The sequence below is a fragment of the Mustela putorius genome, unplaced genomic scaffold (assembly GCF_011764305.1).
Source record: "Mustela putorius furo isolate JIRA1106 unplaced genomic scaffold, ASM1176430v1.1 tig00003845_pilon_pilon_pilon, whole genome shotgun sequence".
Taxonomy (NCBI): Eukaryota; Metazoa; Chordata; class Mammalia; order Carnivora; family Mustelidae; genus Mustela; species Mustela putorius.
In genome coordinates this window covers 6,049,070-6,067,636 of record NW_025421998.1, presented here as the reverse complement: position 1 = coordinate 6,067,636, position 18,567 = coordinate 6,049,070, and the positions used below count along the sequence as shown (strand labels likewise).

The following is an 18,567-nucleotide window of genomic DNA, read 5'->3' as shown; positions in this document are numbered from 1 at the left end:
TACAGTAAGCCTTAAAGCCTAGTATTGTCCATTTTCCATCTTCAATATTGTGTTGGCTAGTCTTTTGTTTTTCCATAAATTATAGAATAAATTTGTTGATATCCAAATAACTTGCTAGGATCTTGATAGAAATTGTGTTGATTACCAAGTTGGGAAGACCTGACATCGTAAAATATTGAGTCTTCCTATCCATGAACACAGAATCTCTCTCCATTTACTTAAATCTTTGATCTCCTTCATCAATTTTTATAGTATATAAATAATAAGTAATATAAATCTTACACATATTTTAAATTTATATCTATGTGACCTTCCTCCCTCCCTTCCTCCTCCTCTTTTTGGTGATGTAACTTCAGCAAAACCAACCTTCACAATAATACAACTTAGCTGCTACTCTCTGAACAATTTAAAACCCCAGGATGACATCCAGACTCAGTTTCTTTTTGTTTAAATGAGCATTACCAAGTAAGAAAATGCTCAAACTAAGAAATACATTCAACTAGAATAATATTAATACAATCCAAATTCTAATGCTCATTTCACTGAACCAAAAGTGTGGTGCCCACATTAAACTTTGATGAATATTTAGGGTATCTGACAATGGTTTTGAATAACCCTAGGCATGTTCTGAAAAGGAATCAAGAGGATAAGGTTTCCAGGATAGTCTAGTTTAGGGCATTTATTACTGCACAATTTGTTGAGGACATTAATTAAATTATGTTCATCTCTTCAGTATTGAGGTCTTTGTTCCCTTAGCCATGGTGGTGTTTCATTTGCTTTGTATCCATACTCATGAAAGAAGATTAATATCTTCAGACATAAAAGCATAGATTTGCTTTACCACCCCTCAAATGTCTTTGGTAGAATCCCTAATTCTTAATTTCAGCATCACATTTATATTTAAACAAAGACTGGGGCACCTAGTTGGCTCAGTTGGCAAGCATGTGACTCTTGATCTCGGGTTGTAACTGTATGTACTATGTTGGGTGTAAAGATTACTTAAAAATAAAATACTTTTTTTTTAAGGGCTTAATTTTTTTTTAATTTTTTTATATAAACATATATTTTTATAAATTTTTAAAAATTATGCTGTAGTTTTGATTTCCAAATTTTCATTGCTGGTATCAGGAAAGCAACTGACTTTTGTATTTCAACTTTATATCCTGTAATCTTGTTTTAACTGCTTCTTAGTTCCAGATTTTTTTGATTCTTTGGGGTTTTCTACAATCATGTCATCTGTGAAGAAAGGTAATTTTCTTTCTTTTTCTTAAATCTATATGCCTTCCTCCCACCCTTTTTCTTGTTTTATGTCATTAGCTCGGACTCCAATATGATGGTGAATAGGAGTATATGTTGGGGGGGGTGGTCTTACAATTTTTTACTTTATTCTTTTAAATGAACTAAACTGGGCATCACCAAAAGAATCATCTCTCATTTAGGGAATATTCCAAAACACTAACAGAAATTGGGAGGACAGTAAGGAGGAAGAGTGTTAATTTTCTCATCACAAGATACCAATTTTATGGCCTAAAATTAAAACATTTTAAGAATATATATATCTTACAGTCAGTCTAACCTTCATGTTTTTCTCAATTTTTCTTAACCTAAGAGTTATAACTAAGGAGCAATACCACATGCAGTAAATTAATGTTTATCTTACATTCAGAAATAAGAAATTTTCATTTTGATTTCAGTTCATTTTTGTTAAACTCCAAGTATCTTATACATAATTTTAATATATTTTTATAGATCTGTTTTCTAGCTATTCACCTCGATATCTTCCTATCTGTGTAACTGTACAGAGAGAACTGGCATGAGACTTGTCTGTTAAAAAAGCATTTTACTGGAGCACTGGGTGTGGTGCATAAACAATGAATACTGTTACGCTGAAAAGAACTAAATAAAAAAAAAGCAATTTACTAGGTGAAGAGTAGTGATTATTTCCAACAATTTTTTCTTGCCTGTATTATCTGAATTTTTAATATAAAATAATAAAATATGTAATATAATAATGAGTATTATCTCAAAAATATAGTCATAAATGTTTTAAGATGTACTTAACAACCAAGAAAATTAAGATAATAACCCTAAGTCCAGATGTGGATGGAATTTGTCCTACAAATACACCATATGGTTAATTTTGACACTATGTTTACACGTGTTCCACCTTCTGTAGCAGTACTATATAATTTACGGAGTTAGGTACAATGTACTGACTTAACCCTCCCTGTCTGCACCTCGCTGAGGAGTGAAAATACTAGATCGACTAAAAAACAGTACAACCACAGGCTTCAGTATTATGCAGAACCCAGTTTATGAAAGAGCTAAGTTGATGGACTACCCTTTCCACTCCCCAATTAGCAACTCTTGTTTCACCTATAGTAAAAGCTAGGACAATAACAGGATCATTCTTAAATTATCAACAATAATTTCAATACTATAGGTTTAATTCATGCGTGTTTAAATTATCAGCTTGCTTACTGACTCAGGGTAAATATGTCACTAATTGATGTACTTTTTAAGTATATTTGATTCTTAGTGGCACCTGGGTGGCTCAGTCTGCTGAGTGGCTGACTCTTGGTTTTGGGTCAGGTCATGATCTCAGGGTCCTAGGACTAAGCTCTACAATGGGCTCTGTGCTCATGGGGAGTCTGCTTGTGGATTCTCTCCCTCGGCCCCTTGCCTGGCACTCTCTCTAAAACAAATAAATGGATAAGTCATATATGTATATACATACACACACAGACACACACATATATAACATGGATTCCACTTTTTTTCTTGCAATTTTTTTTTTAAGAAAACAACCATTTGTCCTGTAATTTCTCCAAATGGGCACTTTATCCCCCTGACTGCATGCTGGTAGTTAAGTTTAACATGTTCTTCAGTCCCTATATTTTTTGTAAATTGATCATTACATCTACAGTTTTGATGAGAGACTAGGTGTAATTATTCTTATTTTTTGTTAAAGCTATTTCACAGGTGATGTTAGATTGTTCTTACATCAGAGGTTCATGTCTGATATTCTCTCTTTTATGATGTTATCAGGCACTGATAAGCAGTACCCAGATTGTGGGTTGGAAAACTATGGCCTGTGGACCATCTGATCATGTTTCTATTACTGTAAATAAGGTTTTTATTGAAACACACAGTCACATCCATTCTCTTACATATTTCTTATGGCAGCTTTTACTACAACAGTAGAGCTACAACAGAGACTTTATGGCCTCCAACACTAAAATATTTACTATCTGATCCTTTATTGGAAATGTCTGTTAATCTGATTTATAGCTAGGTCCATTAATCTATTGTTAGTACAACATGTAATGTTCTCACTGTATAATTTTGTTGCTGCTGTTTAACACCTGCAACAATTTCATAAAAAGAAGTTTCCTCTTATCGATGAGTTCAGTCAGATGGTATAGGAAAATTAGAATAAATGCCTGATTCTTACCCTTTATTTGCCTGTTTTCAAATTAATTAGATGCTTTATTTATATTCTCCAAAGGTGACTGAAAAGTATTTAGGTATAATTATAAACACAAGGATTTAAACATATCCAGTGTGTTTCAAAACACTGCATTTATCATACTTACTGTCCCTTCTTTAGCCAGCAGGAAGCTCTTCAGATAAGCTCCTGAGTCCTTCTGACAGAACTCTTGTAGCCTTCTAGGATAATAATAGTCCAAACTCATCCTGCCTCAGCCTTGAATCCTCCATTTTTCCACAAAGCACTGGTTTCTCTTCCTAGAAAATAGTATAAAAAGACCATAATCTGGGGCTAGGAGCTCATTGCTACTGGGCTGAACATTGTTTCTAGTCCATTTTAGAGCATAGAACGAGGCAATCTTATTTATTTCTTTCAGATAAGATACTCCATAAATTCATTGTACTTCCAATTCAAACTAAAGATGACAGGGTTTTAATCTAACCATGCCAGTCTTTTATCTGCTTTTCCTTTCAGGGACTCTGAAAATTCTAGCTTTCAATGACACCAAGATAGTTACTCACTTATTTTATCCCATAATACACAAATAAGTCTCAAAAACAGTACCAACAAGCCTACCAAAAATATTACCAAAAACTCTTTAAGCTTACGCTTTTTAATTTATCCTTCTATCACAGAGATTATAGCTCTAAAATCACTTAGAACAGCTGCTCTGTATTTCAAAAGTTTACTCTCAATGGATTAAGACTTTAAAAGTAATCATGTAAAATATTCACAGTTCCAAAATCAAATCTACTAAATGAGATATATTCAAATAGGTTTCGCTTCTATTCTTATTCTCTCTACACTACAGGTAATCATATAATTTTAAAATTTCATCTTTTCATTAAAAAAATTAAATATGGGGCATGTGGGTGGTGCAGTCAGTTGCTCATCTGACTCTCGGTTTTGGCTCAGGTCAGTGTTGAGTCTGCTTGTCCCTCCGCCACCCCCTTGTGTGCACCTAAGCACTTTTCCTCCTCTTCTTTAAATTAATGTATTTTAAAATCTTTAGAAAAACATTATATGTGTGAAGATATTATTAAAATTTCTTAGGTGAGTTGTGACAAATTGTACACATTTTTCTCTACCTTGTTTTTTTCCTTTAACGAGACCATGGGGTGCCCACATGGCTCAGTTGGTGAAGTTACACGTAACTCTTTCCCTCCCAGGGCTGTCTGAGCCACATGCTGGGTGTTGAGATTACTTTAAAAAATTAATTGAGGAAGTGGTGATGCAACATGGGGGCTTATGTGGGTAGGAGAAGAATAAATGAAACAAGATGGACTGGGAGGAAGACAAACCATAAGTGACTCTTAATCTCACAAAACAAACTGAGGGTTGCTGGGGGGAGGGGGGTTGGGAGAAGGGGGGTGGGATTATGGACATTGGGGAGGGTATGTGCTTTGGTGAGTGCTGTGAAGTGTGTAAACCTGGCGATTCACAGACCTGTACCCCTGGGGATAAAAATATATGTTCATTAAAAAATAAATAAATAAATAAAAGACAAATTAAAAACAATTAATTGATTTCTAAAAAGACCTTGGTCAGATATATAGACTTGTCAGTAATCTACTCATAGTAGTCAACACCCTAAGAATCAACTGAAAAATCTAAAATGCAAAAACAGTTTGAGAATGGAACTTTTAAGAATATAAATATCCAAGAAAATGCTGAGAACTGGCTGATTATTCAGTTATACTAATGTCTCCTTCTTCCTCCCGCACACAATGAAACTGTTTCCTACAACTGGTGAGTTCTTGTCAATAAGATTTAGGAGAAAGTGACGAATGCTATTTTCAGGCTTCTAAACTCTCACTCAAGCTTCCACCTTCTTTCTCTTCCTTCATCTCTTGTCTGGAGGCAAAGAGGGACCAGAAGATTCCAAGGCCCTAGAAATTGGCAGCACTACACAATTTTTAGGAGCCTGACATGCTAAATGACTGTGTAAAACAGACCTCAAGTCCACCTTAGACTGGGTCTGGGCAAGGAATAAACAGTGTTAAACCAAAAGTTGTTTAGTAGCCTAACTTGATCATACAGGACCAGTGCAGGAAATAAAGTCTCTGAAGGAGACTCGGAAATGGTCAGGAAAGTAATTTTTTTGTTTTTGTTTTTAATTATCCTAAAGCAAAAGTAGCAGATAGTTCCAAAAGGAAGTAGCTGATGATGCCAAGTGCTGTAAAGAAGTAACAAGAACTGTTTCTTAGAATTGACAATGCAGGGTTGCTGGTAATGAAGTATATGCCATCTAAAACTCTCACGACATTTTCACTGCTCTACTCTAGTTATTATGTTTATGGGGAATTAAGACACAATAACTTCTTTACAGTACTTTAAAAACTGTATTTGACATCATCATATTGAGCTCTAAAATGTTTTTGCCCCAAAGACACTTTGTTTCTATGTGCAATTTTTAATTTTTTCTGGAGTTCTTGTAACACATTCATGATTTTGCATTTCTTGAAGTGTAGGTCTATTATACTTACTAAGCATCAGCTTCTCCCTTTAAAAAAATGTAGCTCCAAACTGTGGAAAGAACCAAGATGCCCTTCAATGGACGAATGGATAAGGAAGATGTGGTCCATATACACTATGGAGTATTATGCCTCCATCAGAAAGGACGAATACCCAACTTTTATAGCAACATGGACGGGACTTGAAGAGATTATGCTGAGTGAAATCAGTCAAGCAGAGAGAGTCAATTATCATATGGTTTCACTTATTTGTGGAGCCTAACAAATAGCATGGAGGACATGGGGAGTTAGAGAAGAGAAGGGAGTTGGGGAAAATTGGAAGGGGAGGTGAACCATGAGAGACTATCGACTCTAAAAAACAATCTGAGGGGTCTGAATTGGAGGGTGGGTGGGAGGTTGGGGTACCAGATGGTGGGTATTATAGAGGGCATGGATTGCATGGAGCACTGGGTATGGTGAAAAAATAATGAATACTGTTATGCCAAAAATAAATAAAAAATAAATTAAAAAAAAATAAAATGAAATGAAAAATTCTCCTCAAAGTTGATACAAAAATGCAAAAAGAAATGTAGCTCTTCCCAGTTTCTGATACTTACATTAGGTAATATACAACAAAAAGACAGGTGCTATGGGGTCCTTGGTTCTTCACAGATCCTCCCTGCTCCCCACCTTTTTGTTGTGTGATGCTTACTTTATAAAATCACTATTTGTCTTAAAGGGGAAATAAAACATAAATTCCCAAGAGGGATTTAAAGGAAGTCTAGTAAAAGGAAATAGAGAGTTTGGGACAATACAGAGGGGCAGGATGTTTCAGAGGAATTAATAGATAAGGGAACAGAAATGTGTAAGTCTAGTTGAAGGAAACAAATAAGAGAACATCAGAATTGACACAAGTCAAGGACAGCTGTTGTGACATCAGCTTCAAAATGGTGAGCTCTGTACCTAGCATTTGTCTCTATGTGCAGAGCCAAACCAGCAGGGGATTTTTCCCCCACTTGGATTGTGAGGCATAACTTCCTAGGAATTTTTTCTAAGGTGGGAAGGTCCCTAAAACCCAGGATATGGTAGAGTTTTACTAACCCTTCATGAAATAGCTTATTACCTTAAAGAAAAAAAAAAGAACTTTAAAATTTGAAAATGTAAACTAGTAAGAACTGTCAATGGTAATAAAATGTAAACATTAGCAAACTGGAATTAGCCTTTACCTAAACAACAACAACAACAACAAATATATATATATATATATATATATATATATATATATATATATATATTATATCATATGGTACAATATTATTTTGTACAAAAAAATAGAACTTCTTAAATTATGCAATAAGAACTCCAGTTATATGTTTTCAATACCCACTTTGAAAGATGTGATTTTTAACTCTCCTTCAAATAAGCAAAGAGAGAGGTGCCTAGGTGGCTCAGTTGGTTAAGCACTTTCCTTTGGCTGAGGTCATGACCCCAGGGTCCTGGGATTGAGCACCAGGTCAGGCTCTCTTTTCAGTGGAGAGCGTGCTTCTCCCTCTCCCTCTGCCTGCTGCTCTGCCTACTTGCGTGCTCTCTGTCAAATAAATAACTAAAATCTGTAAAATAAATAAATAAATAAAAATAAAAAATAAAAGCAAAGATATCTTGCTTGTAAATAAAATAAATGTTAAAAATATCATATATTCCATTTGCAATTAAAGATTATATTTTCCTACTTTAAGAAACAAAAGACAAAACCTCTGGGTAAAAAAAAATCATTAACCTAAGCAGAGGTCTTATTACTTAAATATGATGTTTTTAAAAATTCTCTATCTATACAGGGTTTTAAACTGTTTCTTCCTTCAGGCAGAGATTCAGGAATCTAAAGAGAGCATTAATTTAGCTTATCTCAAATGACACCATTAGTATTTCACTGATGTTTTTAAATTAAGGGGCAATTTAAAATTTTTACCACATATACTTCAATTTATATTCATCATTAGTTGTCAGACCAAAATTTTTAAAACTTGACTTTCCCCCATAATACAAAAAATTTCATACATACAAACTGTTCACTGAATACCCCCACCACCACAACTGAGAGTCTACAAGTAACAGTTCCCTATATCTGCTTTTATCACTTACCTATCCATTCCTCTACCAAACCATGAATCCACTTTTTTACCTAAGTAAACTACAAATAATTGTATACTTCACTCCTGTTTAACTAGAATTCAGTATTTGTTTATAGTGCTTTAGTTTCTGAGGCAAATTTTTCATAAAGTAGAATGCAGAGACCTTAAGAGTTCTATTTGATGAGCTGTAAGAACTGCATATGCCTGTTACTATGGACTGAATGTTTGAACTCCCCAGACACATTCTGTGATGGAGGCGGGGCTTTGGGAGGTACTTAGGTACTAAGGGTGGAGCCCAATGAAGGGATTAGTACCCATATAAGGAGAAGGACTAGCACTCTCTCAGCCATATACGGATACAAAGAGAGGATATACGGAGAATACAAAGGAGAGGGAAGAGGTACTCTACCAAGAACCCAACCATGCTGGCACCCTAATCTGGAACTTCAATCCTCCAGAACTGTGAGAAATAAATATTCATGGTTTAAGTCATCCAGTTTATGGTATTTTGCTTGCAGTCTGAACTAAGACACCTGTGGAACCCTAACCCTTGTCAAGTTACATATTTTTACCCGAGTTTCCTTACTCTCCTCAGTCCTTACTTCCACACACTGTTTTCACCAGGCCTTAACTCTGCCTTGCCTTTTTCTTCTTAAAAACAGAATTGCAAAGTATGCACTCTTTCCCAGAGACTTCTTTCATTCATGTTTTTGATATTCATCAGTATTGCTGTAGATAAACATTTTTTTCTAAATTGTGTAGTAGCATTTAATTGTGGAAATACACCTTTTTGTTTATCTGTTCTCCTTTTTTTAAACTTTTTATTTTAATTCCAGTTAGCTAACATACAGTGTTAGGTTAGTGTCAGGTATACAATATAGTAATTCAACACTTTGATACATCATCCTATCTTCTCTTCTTTTGACGGACCCCTGAATCACTTTAGGTTTTTTGACTATTACAAATAAACCTGCTATGTTCTTCTGTAAGTCTTTAGGTAAATATATTTTCATATATCTTCAGTAAATACCTAAAATTGGAATTATGAGGTAACAGGGCGTTGTGTGCTTAGTTTTATAACAAACCATCAAACCTCTTCCAAAAAGATTGCTTCATCTTAAACTCCTACCAACAATAAGAGCTTTTACTGATTTCTATTTATGCCCAGATTTGATGTCATCAACCTTTCTAACCATTCTTGTGGGTCTGTAGTAGGATCTTTAGATTTGATACACTATGGTCTCATTATCATTGAGTTCAAGTTATGTTCAAATTTCCCTTGTGATTTCTTCTTTGACCCATGATTTACTTAGAAGGATGTTATTTAATTTCTCAACACTTGGATTTATCTGGTTATCTGGTTGCTACAGATTTAATTCTGTAATGGAGAAAACAATGCATGATTTTGAATCTTTATTTATAGTTAAGACTTGTTTTATGACCCAGTATGTTCTCTCTTGGAGAAGTACCATATGCACTTGAAGAGAAGGTACATGCAGTTTGGGGGAGTACTGTTCCATTTATAACTTAGTTAAGTCAAGGGAGTTGATCATGTTCAGATCTTCAATTTCTTTACTGGTTTTTCTTTTCTAATTTCATAAGTGCTGAAAGAAATAGTTAAAATCTCCTGCTTGTTTGCAAATGTCTTTTTCTTAATTTTTGTCTCATGTCATTTGAAGATAACACAAATTTATGACTGATACAAGTTCCTGATGAATTGACCTTTTATCATTATGCAATGCTTTTTATCTCCAGTAATTCCCTTTGTTAAAATCAACATGATCTAGTATTACCTACTATCAAGAAACTCTGGTACTAAATTCTGACAGTCTTCTCAGAGTTTCCATTTCCATTTATTTACTCACAACCTGTGCCTTTATATTTAGACTGCATCCATCCAATTAGCATATTGCCAAATCTTTGGATTTTAAATGCACTTTGACTTGTGTTTGAGGGGCATTTTTAAACACAAACATTACATTTAGATGACATACAATTATAAATGTGGTTACATTTGTTCTCCTGCTTTATTATTTGGTTTTTTTTTTTTTTTGACTGCTTTGCTTTTTTGTTTTTCTCTGTTCTTCCTTCCCTGTGTCCTTTTGGATGAACTGTATTATTTCCTTGAATGCCATTCTAATGCATGATTAGCTGAAAGACTATTATCACTCCAGAACTATTTACTTATTTATTTTTAGTAGTTGCCTTCTTAGTACTATACCACTTAGATATTCTGATTCAATGGCTTAGAGGTCAGAAGCCCATACACTGTATTGCAGGTGGTCTATACACATGGCGAAGTTGATAGGGATATTTTGTTTTGGTTCTAAGGGCCATTTTAAAATTCTGAATAGACCTAAGAGTCATTTTTAAATTCTGAATAATTCCTCATCCCTAGGACTGCAGCCCATATGTCATCTCCGAAAAGTCCTTATAGGGGACATCTAAGGGAATCCTCTCTTTATCCCACCATTCCCCCCCCCTCTCTCTTCACAACACCCCCCTTTTATTTGCTATGTAGCATTTATACAAACTCTCTCTCCTTCCACTGCAAATTCCAAGACTCCACGAGGGTCTTATACTTGCTTAATAAATAATTACCTACAGGCTTTCAAATAATTATTCAAGGAATGAGTCACTCTAAAAATCACAAGCTCACCTGTTACCACCAAATATCTGAATTCATAATAGTCTCACCAAAGCATGTCAGATAACATACACATATATACATTATAACTCTTTCTCCAAACCGAACCTAGGGTATCCCTAATGAAGGACTCAATTCCAGATATAGTCCCAAGACTGATACCACAAGGAGGCCAGGTTTAGGGGTTGGAAACCATTCCAAGCGAGGTCGGTCATAACGTGATTGTGTTACTCGTAAACTTCATTTTGATCCCTAAAATTAAATACATATAAAAAGGATGGATGGTCAGGAGGTATGAGAACAAGATGAACCGCTGAAAACAAGCATATCAGACACCATCCGATCAAATGGAATCTAATTAGCAGAGATTTACCCAGCTCGTTTCTAATAGAGCAAGCACGGCGCAAGGCCGCAGGCGGTCTTGCTATGTGAATGCGAAGAGGGTGATATCTGGCTGGTGGCGCACCGAGGATTTAGGGAACAAAACCATATACTCCACACTCACGCTGCAGAAGAAAACCAAACCCTACAAGAGTGCCACGTCATCAAGCGCCGCAGCGTACCTCTTCCGGGATGGGTGTCCCAGCTGTACTTCAAGCTGCGCCTGCGCACAGGGTCTTCCGCGTAAAGAACCAATGAACGGAAGGGTGGGCGGGCTAGAGGGCAGAGACTCGGCTTCCGGTTCCGGTGGCCCTGGGTCAGTCAGCTTTTGTGCTACGTGTCGGTGGCGTGTGAGGTGTTGGCTGACAGGTGAGGCTGTGTCTCCTGGTGGGCTTGGGCTGAAGCCTTTGTGACAGGCGGCGGCAGCGGGCGTGGGTGAGGCGGAGGGTGTCGCCGGGAGGCTCTTAGGAGCTGGCGGTAAGAAGGGCCGGTTGCTCCGGTCGGAGACCGAGGTCCGGCGCTTTCCGCTGCCCGCACACTTCCTAGTACGGCTTCTGTGGAAGCAAAGCCCCAAGCCGGCGGCGTCCCCAGGGCGCGAAGCAGAGTGGCTCTGATGGCCTCTGGTCCTTCAGCGCTTAAAGACCTGGCCCAGGCTTTGGCTTCTTGGCTGTTTGCGCAGGGCCGCCTTTGTGTGCCACCCGTACTCTGTTGGGGGCCGCCAGTGTGTTCTGTGCTCCAGCGGGAGTGGATGGCTGCGGCCGGAGTTCCCCGCGGACTTGGCTTTGGGGATTTGTGCGTAGCGTCCTGTCTCGGAAGAGCTTCACTCAGCCCTGGCCCTCCCACTCCTGCGGGCTCTAGGGGAGGATGGGTGTAGACTAGATGGAGAGATCGTGGTGTGTCACTAAATCCCCTCCCCGGGAAGTGAGTGCCGGGTTTGTGAATTGTGAGCGCCACCCCCCGCCCCGAAGAAAGACCCCTTAGCTTCTTTCAGGACAGCGATAAAGTTTAAGCCACTGGGTTTGAAGAATAAACTTAAGTGAAATACTTAGAAAGCAAGCGTAAGTATGTCAGTTTAGGCTGGAATCTGTACTTTTTTGTTTTGTTTTATAAGATGGAATTGACTCGTCTCAGACAGGAACTCGTGGCTGCTCTCCTCTCCATTTTGGTGTAACTGAGCAAGTACTTACTTTGTGATAAGGGACACCAGTGAGTGTTTTTTTACTCTTCTGTTTCGTTTAAACAGGCATCATGGATCAGGTAATGCAGTTCGTTGAGCCGAGTCGGCAGTTTGTGAAGGACTCCATTCGGCTGGTGAAAAGATGCACTAAACCTGATAGAAAAGGTGACAGCTTTAAAATGGGAGGAAAGATTAACTCTGTGCATTTTCTAGGTCTTTTCCTTGATTAATATCTTGCAGTTTAATAATTGTTGCGTTATTTTCATCTTACTGCTTTTTAATACTGTCATTTCTTCCTAGATTTTATGCACTTTTTTACACTTTACAGATCTTTCTGTTCTGTGCATTTTCGTGTAGTGAAAGGTGGTTACGGTCTTCATTCCCATGTTAGGTTTGCCTTAGTCATCATCAGTGACTTTAGAGTTGTTAGCCTCTTCCACATTTCCACTCCGGAAACTCTTTGGGAGTCATCCCTGTGCTGCCACTGCCCCCTTCCCACTTCTTCCCCTAAACAAAACCTTAACATGAAATCAGCAGTATAGTTGTTGCTAACCTTGGAAGTTAAATTCTTGGTTATCATGATTTATCTGTTAAAAGGTGTGCCAGAATTTGTTTACCTTTCTTCATTTGAGTGCGCCTGAAGTTAGGAGCTGGGAATGTAATAGAGAATATATTAGGTTTTAGTGTGGATGTAGTATAACACAGAAAACATGCCATAGAGAATCGCCCTTGCTCTGAAGGAGTTTAGAATCTTTGAGGGAAGACGGTCATGAATGGCAGTTACCACTTCAATTCCAGCTGTGGTAATCCTTTAGAGGAGAAATAGGAGTTTGGACAGGACATAATGGGACTAACCAAGTCAGGAGGGCGAGGGGAGCTTCCCCGAGGAAATAACATTAAATGGATGCATTACCAAGGTCTGAAACTTTAACATAGGGTTGTGCCCAGCCCAGTTTGCTTTCTCAGGCTTTATTTCGGGCTTCATTATGTTATCAAAGACGACAAATGTATTGTTTATTTAAAAAAAAATCATGTTCTGTGTTTCTGTAATTAATACTTTTAACAGTATAACAACTTTATTTATTTTAACAGTATAACAACTTTTAAAACCTACTGTGTATTTCTTTTATTCATGTTTCTTTTTTTTTTTTTTTTTTGGTATTCTGTTCATTTGCTACTAAGATAGACTATTTTGCTGCCTGTTGTTGGATTCACTAGCATGGGCAGCCACTTTATTTCTGTGTCCTTAAATATCAATAAAATATGAAAATTTAAAGATCTGTCAAACAATTTATTTCTTAATAGCATGCTTTGTTTAATTTAAAATGATAGATTTACTATCAGGAATAATGTATAGCACTAAGTTTATTTATGTCACTGTTAGTTTTCTCTCCTATACTTGCAATGACAGTGCAAAAAATAATCTAAATTTTGTGTTTTTAAATCCAGAATTCCAGAAGATTGCCATGGCAACAGCAATAGGATTTGCTATAATGGGATTCATTGGCTTCTTTGTGAAATTGATCCATATCCCTATTAATAACATCATTGTGTAAGTAAACTTTTTGAAATAGACAATATCTAGGATAGAACACAAATTGAAGGGCACCTGGGTGGCTCAGACAGTTAAGTGTCTGACTCTTAATTAATTTTGGCTTAGGTCATGATCCAGGGTTGTGAGATTGAGCTCTGCATCAGGCTCCTCTTGGGGGGTCTGCTGGAGATTCTCTGGCCCTCTGTCCCTCCCCCATTCATATGCGCTTGCTTGTGCGCGCTCTCCCTCTCAAATAAGTCTTTAAAAAGAACTGAAATCATTTTGAGTTGACAGCCTGCTGTATTGTTGATACATAGAGATGTCTTTTGAATTTTTAATGCTGCTAGAGTCTACTGGTACTTTTTGAGTACCTGATAGTTAGGAGTGCTTTTATATGTTCTGCAGTCTTTGTAGCATCTCTGAAATAGGCACAGTTTTCTTAAATAAGTAAAATTTTAAAGGGTCAAGGAAGTGGGTTAAAAGCCCTCAGTATGTGATAAAGCAAGTGATAGAGCCAGTAGTCAAATTTAAATCTTTATGCTGTATAGTAACTGGTTGGTTTTTAAGGTGCAGAAGAAATGCTTCCTGTCTGAAAATCACTACTTTGATAGAGTTCAGACTAGACCAGATCTTGTAGCTTCAAATCCTCTTTTCTTTTTACTTAACAGATGTCATGAACTTGGGCAAGGTACTTAGCTTCTCTGTGCCCAGTTTATTCCATAAGGCTAAGAGCTCTTACTTGGATTATAGGAAAAATTAATGACTTAAGTCGTATAAAACCCTAAAAAAGAATTTGGGTAGGAATAAGAATGGAAATAGAAGTTGTTGTGACTGTCATGAACCACTGTACTAATGGAGGGTTTCTTAACTTTCAGTGTATTAGAGAGGAGAAGAAAACGTTGAGAAGCACTGAGATCACTTTATTCTTTTCTAAAAGCTTTTCTTTTGCAATTGATTATAAGTTATGAAGAAACTTAATGGCAGTGAGCAATTAGAATAGTTCATGTTTAGGCATTTTATTTATTTATTTATCCTTAAAGATTTTATTTGTCAGAGAGCGCACACAAGCAGGGGGAGCAGCAGGCAGAGGGTGAAGCAGGACCCTGGGATCATGACCTGAGCCACCCAGGCATCCCAGTTCTAGGCATTTTAGTTTGATGTAAAGACTTACTATGAGTTGCAATACTTACTTGTTCTAGGATTCTTGTATTTATTTAATCTGAGCTTTATCTTTCATATAGAGGTAGTGATACTTACTAGGCTTATTCAAGGGGATAGAGAGGTTTGGAACAGTTACTTAGAAATGTTTTGTAGGGGCGCCTGGGTGGCTCAGTCAGTTAAGCGGCTATCTTTGGCTTGGGTCATGATCCCGGGGTCCTGGGATTGAGTCCCTCATCGGGCTCCTCTGCTTAGCGTGGAGTCTGCTTCTCCCTCTCCCTCTCCCTCTGCTGCTCTGCCTACTTGTGTGCTCTCTCTCTCTCTCTAATAAGTAAAATCTAAGGGGAAAACAAATGCTTTGTATACTATAAATTTTTTTAAGTCCTAGATGCTTTACTCTAGATACTGGTGGAATTTGTCTTCTAAATGACAAGTGACTGAATGATACTGTCAGGTGGATTTTTTTAAGTAGGTCATTGTAGTTATTAAGCATAAGTTATTATGCTTAGAGAAGTTCTGCAAAGAGAGACTTTAGGATCTGTGAAAGTTAGACGTGGAAAGGATCAGGTCTCAATCTACTCCATCACTTCAGAAATCTCTGCGATATTACTGGTGAGGAATACCCACACTAGAATGCTGGAAGCATGCAGAGAATACTCAGGTAGAAACACTCTGCATCCCTGGGCTATACTTAACCTCATCAGTAAACAGAAGGGGTGGGGTGGGTTTCTGTGAAGTCCCTTCTTTTCCACAGAGCTCAATGCCTCCTGCTTCCCATTCCAGTGTCACACAGGTTTAATGGATACAGTTACTGTTTTCAATTGATGTGGAACTTGTTTCCTGTAAACATCCCTCATTTTTCTTAGTTTTACCCTTTGGAATAACAAGTGTTTGTCTCTTTCAGTATTTTGTTATATGAGTGCTTTTTACATTTTTTCCCCAGCCTTCACTTAAAACTGTCTTTTTAACTCTGTCTTGCCAGACGTTACTGTCTGCCTTGCATCCTTGATAGGGCCTGTCTTTCACCTTAGATTACGAGCTCTGAGGGAATCCTGTTGTAGATATTTACATACACACACACACTCAAAATGTTAATATATGTTAAGATGTTAATATATGTAAATGCATATGTGAGTGTATATATGTATTCTGTAGTGTGTGTGTATCCAGCAGAACCTAGTCCAGCATACTCTCCTGTACCCATGAAAAGCAGTGAATAAGTGTTTGTTGAAATAAGTGAACAGCTTACAGTTCTTTATCTTTTTCTAATGGTCATGGTGGTAATAATGATCTCTAACATTTATTGGGCAAGTGTGCCAGGGACTATTCCTGCTTTGGTCAACTCCTCTAATCCTCACGACACTTCTGTGAGCCTAGCACAACTATTTTCATTTTATAGATGAAGAAACTGAGGCATGAAAAGTAGGTACCTAAGTTTCTTGGCTGGTAAGTGGTAAAGCAGCATATAAAACCCAAACTGACTTAATAAAATATTTTTAAAAATAAAGAAATAAAACCCAGGCTGACTGACCCAAGAGCCTATATTTTTAACCCTTATTAAGAGCCAGCTCTCCATTGAACACTCGTATTCTGAGTCACATTCCTTACTTCATGCTCCAGTTCGCATTTCATCAGTCCTTCTAAAATCTAGTATTTCGGATTGAATGCCTGCTACAGATGTTTTCTTGCTCTTGGCTAAAATCCTCAGACAGTTTCTCACAAATAACTGCTACAATAAATTTCCTTTATCCTGGGTTTAAACAGTTGGGATGGTTTGTTTTAAGTTTAAGAATGGAACATTATCCTTGTTAAATTCCTATTTCCTAGATTCCCTTAGGGAAAATTTTTGAGTTTTTATTCTGTCCAACATGGTTATTTATCCTAGTTTTGTACTAGAGAATCTTTTATTTCATTACCTAAGTTGTGGCCTAAAATACTGTTTAGGACAGACACTCTTAGTGCGCACGCTTTTGGATTGAGATCAGTTGGGTTGTTCCCAAGAGCGTTTTGAAACAAGTATTCAGTTTCCTTTCTTTTAATTGTTTCCATGGCAGACACACAATATCATTTACCATTACCAGTCAGAGATTGTACGTACCCTGACTGGTGGAGCTTGCCACTTGATCTCAAGGGGGGTGAGTTCAAGCCACATACTGGGTGTGGAGCCTACTTTTAAAAAATTATTAAACGATACTGAAATGTATATCTCAGCAGACTTTTACAATGTTTAGGCTTTTGAAATTTAGAAGTTCTTTTGTAGAAAAGGTGATTTTTGTTTTCATTATGATTAAACCCCTGTTTTTAGTGATCGTAGTTGGGAATGGTTGAGCTAGTTTTAGTCTTTATTTTCAGCCGGTTGATTGTATATCAAATTGAAAAACTTAATCAACTAACTGTCCTATATGTAATTCATATTTTCCATCCTGTTTAGAAAGAGAAGACTTAAATAAGACTTACTAAATAAGACCATAAAACACATTACCCAAAGAGGATTCAGAGTTTTTAAGATAAGCCTATGCAGAAGCCACATCATCTCTAAGGATCTTTCCCATTCTGAGATTTCAAAGTACAGTTCTTCTCCTTTATGCTCTCTTAGGGTTCTCAAATAACTGATTTTAGTTCCATAAAATTATAGAAACTATTTCAAATAATAATTGTTATTAAAATGTTCTATACACTGAGATGGACCATTTTTTTTTTCTTTTGCAGTGGTGGCTGAACACCTTTTTAGGAGACTTTTTCCATCTTGGGGATTGGTGAATAAGTGAGGATTTGAGAAGCTCATGGAGTAAAAATTTGCCTATGTGTTTTGTGTTTTTCTTTCATTTTTGTCTTCCAGGGTGTTTTGTATTTGTAAATTAAAACAGTTTCAAAATAAACAAACCTAACTTTTTTCCATCATAGATATTAAACAAATTTGATAGGATATCATGGGTTATTTTCGCCTCCTTCCTTCTGTCCTTCATATTTTGCTTTATAGGAGAAATTAAAATGAAATACTGCACTTTCTGAGCACCCCTTCTCATAAACATTTTCGTATCATGGGAAAAGAAACAGAGCAAGTAATGTTGGTAAAGGTAATCAAAGAGTTTGAAGGTAGGGTAGGAGTTTTGTCTGAACAGGCAGGTGGAGCTCCTGTAGATGTTTAGGTGCTTCATGAAATAAAGGTTAAAACTTCAGAGTGAGAGAGCAGAAACAGCATTCTGAATTATGTGAAAAATTCACTGATAATTGAATGTGAGATGAAAAATGGCCTTCTTTTCCCTTAAAAAAAAAAAAGTAATAAACAGGAGAGATAGTTTATTCCCCTTTGGCAGGGTAGGGGCGGTGATTTAGTCTGTTTATTCAGTGTTTAATTACTGAACTTTATTTCCAAAGTTCCAGTATGTTTATAATAAATTGGTTAGCAACACTGAGAATTGTTGAATTAGTATATCCTACATCTGAAAATAATATAACTATGTCTGATGAATGTCCTGATTCTTCATGAATAAGGTAGTCTGGAGTCTTACTGGTATGGTTGAAGTGTTCCTCAGTTTTGGACTCCAGTGCAGAGAGGAAAGTCTGTTCTCATATTGATAGTAACTGATTTTCTGCC

At 36.9% G+C, this 18,567-nt stretch overlaps 1 protein-coding gene and 1 long non-coding RNA gene across 3 annotated transcripts in view; one reads left to right on the top strand and one right to left on the bottom strand.

Annotated features, from left to right (window-relative positions):
- Window positions 1–11,394, bottom strand: part of LOC106006463 — a 39,135-nt gene extending 27,741 nt beyond the window's left edge. For both annotated transcript variants that reach the window (XR_001180510.2, XR_006609563.1), the window contains exons 1-2: window positions 11,283–11,394; window positions 3,597–3,747 (exon numbers count right to left, since the gene is read on the bottom strand). This is a non-coding gene — a long non-coding RNA (uncharacterized LOC106006463). The remainder of the gene's footprint in view (window positions 1–3,596; window positions 3,748–11,282) is intronic.
- SEC61G (SEC61 translocon subunit gamma) lies at window positions 11,388–17,885 on the top strand. The gene is made up of 4 exons (XM_004739377.3): window positions 11,388–11,469; window positions 12,344–12,442; window positions 13,727–13,829; window positions 17,679–17,885. The coding sequence occupies exons 2-4, from the start codon at window positions 12,349–12,351 to the stop codon at window positions 17,686–17,688; spliced, it is 207 nt and encodes a 68-aa protein (XP_004739434.2). The 5' UTR covers window positions 11,388–11,469; window positions 12,344–12,348; the 3' UTR covers window positions 17,689–17,885.
- Window positions 17,886–18,567: the final 682 nt, after the last annotated feature.

Bases quoted from the DNA above. Each gene is read 5' to 3' on its own strand.
- SEC61G (XM_004739377.3), top strand. From the start codon at position 12,349: ATGGATCAGGTAATGCAGTTCGTTGAGCCGAGTCGGCAGTTTGTGAAG. The intron at 12,443-13,726 runs GTGACAGCTTTA...TTTTAAATCCAG, and splicing joins CACTAAACCTGATAGAAAAG to AATTCCAGAAGATTGCCATG.